The 8,245-nt window shown below is 38.9% G+C and overlaps 1 protein-coding gene across 2 annotated transcripts in view; it reads left to right on the plus strand.

Annotated features, from left to right (window-relative positions):
• Positions 1–8,245, plus strand: part of CADPS2 (Ca++-dependent secretion activator 2) — a 637,557-nt gene that overhangs the window by 432,105 nt on the left and 197,207 nt on the right. The window contains exons 11-12 of one of the 2 annotated variants that reach the window (XM_006901793.1): positions 355–555; positions 5,465–5,473. In XM_006901793.1, the coding sequence (XP_006901855.1) occupies positions 355–555; positions 5,465–5,473 (210 nt within the window). The remainder of the gene's footprint in view (positions 1–354; positions 556–5,464; positions 5,474–8,245) is intronic. The other variant, XM_006901794.1, reaches the window with a different exon arrangement.

Consider the following 8,245-nt stretch of genomic DNA (forward strand, 5'->3'; position numbering starts at 1 on the left):
TAACATCCACATGCTTTTGTAGTCAATATTCTTTAAATTTCCTATTTATCCTATTTTTATGTACAGAAATTAAGAATTTCTTTTTATGTTTTAATTTATACCAGCAACCTTGCTAAAGTCAATAATTAAAATCTAATTTGTCTGTGAAATAAAAACAAAGAGAAATTAGCAACTAGGAAACTTGGGAGGATAGTCAAGAGGTTATGTTTATTTTCCCTTCGAGTCCTGGGCTGTGAATTTGATCCTCAGCTGAGTTGTTTATATCAAATCCCTTTTATTGCATGAAGCCAGTTAGTGAATAAGATTCAAATGTGCCCATCGAGTAGGTTTTGAATGTCTTCCTTCTTCCTCTAGGACTTCAAGGTGGCAGGATGTTCTTTAATGCTGTGAAGGAAGGAGACACTGTGCTCTTTGCAAGTGACGATGAGCAGGATAGAATATTATGGGTTCAAGCCATGTATCGGGCCACGGGTCAGTCGTACAAGCCAATTCCTGCCATTCAGACCCAGAAGCAGAACTCCAAAGGAGGAACGACCCAGACAGATGTTCAGCTTTGTAAGTGTGGTTAAAAAATCATTTTCATATGAATTGTTGTTATTGTTTGTTAAAGACTATTGAGTTGTAGGCAACTCATAGAGACCCTTTGAAAGACCTGAACACTTGTATAACTTACTTCATTTCTCCAAGGTCATATGGTTTCTGGAGGCAAGCTATTTCAGAAGTGAATGCCACTCCTGTTTCCAAGCTTGTTTTAATCGGGGAGCTCCACCAAACACTGTCTATCATGGGTAACCAGTTTCGCATTTGGCAAATCAATATCACAGTGTTCAGCATCACAGCAACCACGAGTTACCTCTGTACAACAAGTGGACAGGCCAGGTTATACCACCTAGAAAAACGTTCGACCAAAAACAATTAAAATCAGGCCTGAGGGACGAAGACTAAAATCATCCACCTTTGGCTTGGTAACATCACTTTCTTTCCATTAGGCCAACTGAGCTCTCCCTGTGTTGTTGTTGTTAAGTGCTGTAGAGTCGTAGATGACTTACAGTGACCCTCTGGATGAAAAGACCTTAATAAGATAAAAATTATTTAAGACAATTTGTTTAGTATTATAGTTTATATCATTAACTAATTCACAATTGAATAAAAATAGTACATCTTTATAGCAATAATATCATTTATCTGGGTTTTTTCCACACAAATCTGGAATGAATCCTACATGTAGTTTCAAATCATCATTGAGTTTGCCTTCGATATCTCTGGCAATCTCAAGAGGGTGCAAGAAAATTCTCCAAATGTCTCAAAAGAAAATTTATTTTACCTGTATCCCATAGAAATTAAGGTGGAAATGTTGACAAAGAAAATTAGCTTTGGTAGAATCCTAGAATATGAAATTAATGAACCAATGCATTCTAAAGTTGTTCTTAACAATCCAGAAGGTAATAAAGTCATTGTGTGTTGTTGAATACATTAGATAACCAGCTTTCTTTTCCAAAATGTCTTCATATTCATGTCATTTTCTCTTTGCTGAGAGAAGTCATTAAGAATAATGTTTTTCATTTTCTTTTATTAGCAATTAATAACAGAATTATGAAGTAATAATGAAACATTTTCAAATACAGCTTTAATAATCATTAAATCAATTATACTAATGTTACATTTCTTTGCAAAACTCTTCAGGTTCCTCCTATGATAAATTAGTTTGTCTTTAACTTTATTCTCAAATTGAAGCTTTTCATTCAACATCCTTTACTCACAAAAATTCTTCTGGAGAGTAACATCTTGACATGCATTATTTTCTTCTCCTGCTTCCAAGTGTTAAATAGCCAGCCAACCTTTTATTTTTAGACCCTTCCATATGACATCTCTGCTTCTTAAGCAAAGGTGCATTAGGCAAAATAGTTAAAGGAAGAATATGAGCTCGTTTTTTCCCTCAGTTTTTTGAGAAATAACAGATAATATGCAGATTCTCTTTAGAACCACCTGGTTGAGGGTCTTCCACTCTTTGCCCATTCCTCCACTTTCCCAAATATGATGTCCCTCTCCAATGGATAACCTGTCCTATCAACATGCCCCAAGTATATGAAACAAAGCTTCAACATCTTTGCCTCTAAGGAGCACTTTTATTTCACCTTCTCCAAAACATATCAGTTTGTTCTTTTGGCAGTCCATGGGATACTCGGCACCATTCTCCAACACAATTTCAAAGGGATCAATTCTTCTGTCATTGATAGTTGTTATCTAGCCCTCACATGCATAGCAAGTGACTTAAAAGACTATGACCTGGATCAGGCACATCGTAGTCCTCAAAGTGACACGATTGCTCCTCAGTAATTGGTCGAGATGCTGAGTATAGCTTTTCCCACTGCAGTACATCTCCTGAGCTTCTGACTGCTGGTACCAAGTGTATTGGTAAGTAAGTAGGATGAATTAGTTGACAGTTTCAAACTTTTCTCCACGTGTCATAATACTGCCTATCAGTCCAGTAGCTGGGATTTTTGTTTTCTTGACGCTGAGATGCTATTTTTTTGTGCTTCCTTTGCTCTCTATCATGTGTTCTTTCATTCAATGACTTAAAATATTTTGCCTATTTTGAATAGAGTTAGTAATAATAACCTTTGAGAGGTATTTTTATACAGTCTTGATATGTTTTGTGTCAGATCTATAACTTACAAATATTTTTCCCTTGTTTGTAGATAATCTCTTCATCACCCAGTAGTCTTTCAAATTCAGAAATCCTTTAGTGAAGACTTATTTACCAGTTATTTTCTTTTTGGATCTGTGCCTCTGGGGTTTCATCTGGAAATACTTTGTTCAACTCCTGGTCACAGCTGTCTTCTAGGTTTTCTTCTAAACATTATACTTTTGGCATTTACATTACACATACTGCATATATTTTAAGCCCATTTTTGTTCGGTTTTGTTTTCGTTTATTGTACGCCAATGGTAATGTATAATATATGCCCATCCAGTTGTTTTTCATCGTGAATTAAAAAGACTGTACTCACTGGGTTGCCCTGTACCGAGCCAAAAGTCATTTGACTATAGTTGTAGGAGTTTATTTCCTGGCTCTTCCTTTTGGATCTTCCTTGGTCCATCTTCTTTTCTCCATCTATCTGGGCATCTCTACCTCCTTGTCTGGGTCCCTGGAGCTGGATAAGCCTTTCTTAGTCATGTGGTACAAAATCCTCCCAAATAGATCCTCCTTCAAAAACATGCTTTGCTTTTTGTGTGTCTTTTGTATTTCCATGTGAAATTTAGAATCATTTTGCCATCTTCTGAGGAGATTCTCATTGCATTTACATTAGATTTAAAAATTATTTTCCCAGAACTTGATAATACAAAGTGTTGCGTTTTCAAGGCTTCCAACCCAAGAATATGGTATCTGTTTATTTGCTTTTCATTTTTATTTGGAGTATTTGTGGTTTGCAGTATATTATACTGGTTTTCAATGGTCTTACACACTTGTCATAGTTACCCCTAGATATTTCATATTTTCATGCTATTATAAGTGATTTTTTAAAATTTCTCATAGATTGTTTTGATCTTTGATAAGCTTATGGATCTCATCTGTTTTATATGTACTGACTAGAGAATAGTTGATAAATACTAGCGTAGAGCATTATAAATCAGAGCTGGACATTTTGGAATTAATAAAAGATCTAAATAGGCAATTGACTACAGTAACTATATAGTCCATTTATAGTAAAGCTTTTCTTCTATCTGATGCTCTTTGGAGGCAAAGATGACAAAGCTTTGTCTCATGTACTTTGGACATGTTGTGAAGAGGGGCTCTTCTTTGGAGAGGAACATCATGCTTAGAAAGGTGAAGGATCTCAAAAGAGAAGACTCTCAACAAGATGGATTAACGCAGTGACTGATGACAGCAGTGGGCTTACGTACGTCAGCAATGAGAGGATGGCACTGGGGAGGATTGACTTCAAATCTGCTTTCCTTAGGGTTGCTGTAAGTTGTGTTCAACAGAATCTAACAACCACCACCATCATTTTATATCAATATATTTTCAAGGTATGGCTAATCATACCAAGTGGAATCAAAACTTCTAGCCAGTTCATAGGGATTTGTACCTCTAGCCCAGTGCTGGCATCTCTCTGGAGGCTGCAGTCCACCAGGTGGTCTGCAGCTGAAAGGTGAGCAGTCTCCTGCCAGGCAATTTATGGCCCAAAAAAACACAGCTGAGAGTTGATGGCAATGCGGTTAGAGATGAGTCCTAAAAACTAAACTTAAATAGTTGTGTTAGCAACACCTTTCTTGTATTTTAGCCTCTTGGTAGCATTTCCAATCAGAGTAGGCCCCTGGTGTTTTATCTCTCTTATGAAAGGAAAAACAAAAGACAAGAAGGAAAAATACCAGAGAGACAGAAAGGCTGGAAGAAGAAGCGAGTCTCTATTTCAAGATGGGAATATTAACCCTGCTGTTGAATTGTACCAGGTGGTAATTCTATCCTTAATATTTTTCTCTTGTATCTCATTGTATTTACTTCCCTGAGCATCTCTCTGAAAGCTAAGAAAAATAGAGAACTTCAATAAGACGGATTGACACAGTAACTACAGAAATTGGCTTAAGCTTCTGGCTTTCGGCTTGGAGGACACGTCGGCGCAACTTTCTTTCGTCGTCCCACATCTGGGTTCATCCAACACCAGCCGCCTCCACATGCCACCCAAGTTCAACCCCAATGAGATTAAAGTTGTGTACCTGAGGTGTACCGGTGGGGAAGCCGGTGCCACGTACCCTCTGGCCCCCAAGATCGGCCCTCTGAGTCTGTCTCTAAAAAAGATCAGTGATGACATTGCCATGGCCACCGGTGACTGACTGGAAGGGACTAAGGATTACAGTGAAAGTGACCATTTAGAACAGACAGGCCCAGAGTGAAGTGGTGCTTTCTGCCTCTACCCTGATCATCAAAGCCCTAAAGAAGCCACCCAGAGACAGAAAGAAACAGAAAAATATTAAACACAGTGGGGATATCACTTTTGATGAGATTGTTGGCATTGCCTGGCAGATGTGACATTGGTCTTTAGCCAGAGAACTTTCTGGAGCTATTAAAAGAAATCCTGGGAACTGCCCAATCTGTGGGCTGCAATGTTGGTGGCCGTCACCCTCATGACATCATAGAAGACATCACCAGTGGTGCTGTGGAATGCCCCGCTGGCTAAAAACTACACATGAAAATATTTCAATAAAGGATCATGTGTTAACCAAAAAAAAAAAAAAAGAAAAAGAAGCTTGTTAATGGCAGAGATCATGAGGACAGCTCAGGATAAGACAACGTTTCCATCTGTTGTTGTTGATGTAACTATGAGTCATAGTCAACTCAACAGAGGGTAGCAATAACATGAGAAATGAGCCAATAAAATGAATATGATTTGTTAGATAAAAAGTTGTGTTCCTAATTTGTTGACATAGATATTTTGCTTCTTACTTCTTAGCGGCCCCTGTAGCTGGTAAAAGTAAAGGTTCTTTCAAATGCATTTGGCTTCATTTTGTTTTGCTTGAATTTATTAACATGTTTGTAACACTGTGATCTTTAAAGAAATATCAGTGTTTTGAATATCCAAAATGCTTAGGTTAGCTTAGCATTGTTATTGTTGTTGTTGTTGTGTATCGTTAAGTCAGACCCAACCATAGCTGACCCTCCAGAAGATTTTCAGAGGCAGTTAATTGCATGGGAGGAGACTGTTCATCCTTCTCTCAGAGAAGTATGGCCTCGAACTGTGTGCCTTATTCTTTACAAAACCAAAATAGTGATTTCTAACAACAAAACAATTGAAGCATGGCTTCTCATGTCTTGATGGCAGTCACGTAAGGGAAGTTTTTGGGTTGTGTGTGATGTGTGCTATTTGTTTTTTTCACCCCAAAAGCAGGTGTCCGTTGAACTTTTGACCCATTAATTCAAATTATTCATTTTTTATTGAACATTCTTTAAGTGATACAGCAATTGTTTGTCTATTTGCTGTACTGAATAACTTGAAGGTGCTGTGATGCTAACCACTGTGCCATTGTCATGTCAAATACCATAATGGTTACCCATCATGTACAATGTTTGGAGGAGCTTCCAGATTGATTAAGGTTGGGAAGCAGGAGTGACATCCACTTCCTAAACTAGATGCCTCTGGAAACTCCATAAACTCTATAAATGTACAAAAATTATGTTAGTTATAGAACAGAGTTCAGGTCTTTTGTACAAGGGTCACTATGAGTTGCATTTGACTTGATGACACTTAACCACTGCTAAGTGAGACTAGTGTTGTTATAATTGGAGAAACATTCTTCCACTTTGTACATCACTCTTTGTCAGTGTGTTGTGTGAAGTAACCTGGGTATTTGTGATACTGAATCTTGTGCCACTGGGGTATCAAATACCATAATGATTTCTCAGTGTGAACAGTGTTTGGTGAAGCTCCCAGTTGTAAAACAAGTTTGGAAGCAGGAATGACATCCACTTCCTAAAGCACATGCCTCTGGAAACTCTATGAACTTGGAGAAACAACTTTAGTTATGGAAAGGCATTAGATCTTTTGTTCATGGAATCTGTATAAGTTGTACTCAACTCAACGGCAATCAACAACAACAACATCTTAGAGATATTGTGAATTCAATTTCATCCCACTGGAGTAAAGAAACAATCACTATAAAGCAATTTACACACTTTACTTCATTTCCAGGTAAGATAAAAGTTCTCTCTGTACTATCCTATAGTCTAGTAAATACACAGAAACATTACTAAGATGTTTTAAATACTGTGAAAATGACCAGAATGTGGTACAGAGATGCAAAGATATATTTTTTTGGGAAAAAGCACCAGTATGCTGATGGACATGTGCTTGCCACACGTACTCAATTTGTAAAGCACACAGTATTTGTGATATGCAGAAAAGCTAAACAGAGTAGACCCAAGATATGCCTGTAGGAGCAACTCCCAAACCAACCAGTGCCATTGAGTTGAGCTTGACTCCTAATGACCCTTCATCGTTTTCTGAGCCTCCATTGGAGAAGAGTACTGGGTTATCTCCTGGACTGCCGAAAGAACAACCAAGTCTGTCTTGGAGGCAGTGCAAACAGTGCTCCTTAGAGGACTTCATCTCACTCGCTTTGGACATGTTGTCAGAAAGGACCAGTCCTTAGAAATCAGCTCATGCTGGGATTGGTAGAGGATCCGCAAAGGAGAGGAAGAACCTCAACAAGAAGGCTTGTAACAGTGGACCCCAGCTTATCAGAGACTGAGAATGGAGCATGATTCAGATCTGTGGTTCACAGGGTTATTACGAGTCCTAGGTCACCTGATGGCAGCTGACGATAACAAATCCTAAGGGGAAGACACAGCTCATCTTTCTCCTGAGGAGTAACTGGTAGATTGGAACCACTGATCTTTTGATTAGCAGCTTAATCTTCTAGCTCTACACCACTACAACAATATGTAGAATTTCACCTAAAATGTTCACAGAGATTTTCATTTCATTGGAGGTGGTGGTTTTTGTTATGTGACCTCTTAGCGATCCTATATACAACAGCTCTGAAGCCCTCCCTGTCCTGAGCCCGTCTCACTAACTCTGACACACAAACCCCCTTTGCCCCAACTACCGTTTCAATCCATCTCATCTGGGGTCTTCCTCTCCTGTGCTGTCCCTTCACCCTTCCAAGCATGATGTCCTTCTCCAAGGACCAGTCCCTCCTGGCCATGTGCCCAAAGTATGTGGGAGATACTAATTATTATTTTAGGGAGCTCTGGTGGCCCCGTGAGTAAGGAGTTGCACTGCCAACCCAAAGGCATATGGTTTACATCCACCAGCTGCTCTGCAGGAGACAGATAGGCTTTCCCCTTCCTTGTGATTGGCAGCCTCTGAAAACCCACTGATTGGGCATTTAATTTCTTGATTTTCAAGTACGTGAAAATTTTCATACTTTATAAGGGAAACTTCAAGGTGACCTTGCCCAGTGACGCCTTCTGCCTCCCTCTCTGGCCGGGTTTCGCTGGGTCTGACCTGGAAGACGTCTCCTTCTGCTGTTATCCGAGGTGACAACACCGTGAGTGACAGGATTATATCCATACGCTTACAAGGAAGCCCAGTGAATACCATTATCATTCAGATATATGCACCAACAACCAGATCCAAAGAAGAAGATAGATGATTTCTACCAACTTTTACAGTCGGAGATAGATCGAACATGCAATCAAGATGCATTGATAATAATGGGTGACTGGAATGCAAAAGTTGGAAATA

This window comes from Elephantulus edwardii, unplaced genomic scaffold (assembly GCF_000299155.1).
Source record: "Elephantulus edwardii isolate Elephantulus edwardi_28Jun2011 unplaced genomic scaffold, EleEdw1.0 scaffold00345, whole genome shotgun sequence".
Taxonomy (NCBI): domain Eukaryota; kingdom Metazoa; phylum Chordata; class Mammalia; order Macroscelidea; family Macroscelididae; genus Elephantulus; species Elephantulus edwardii.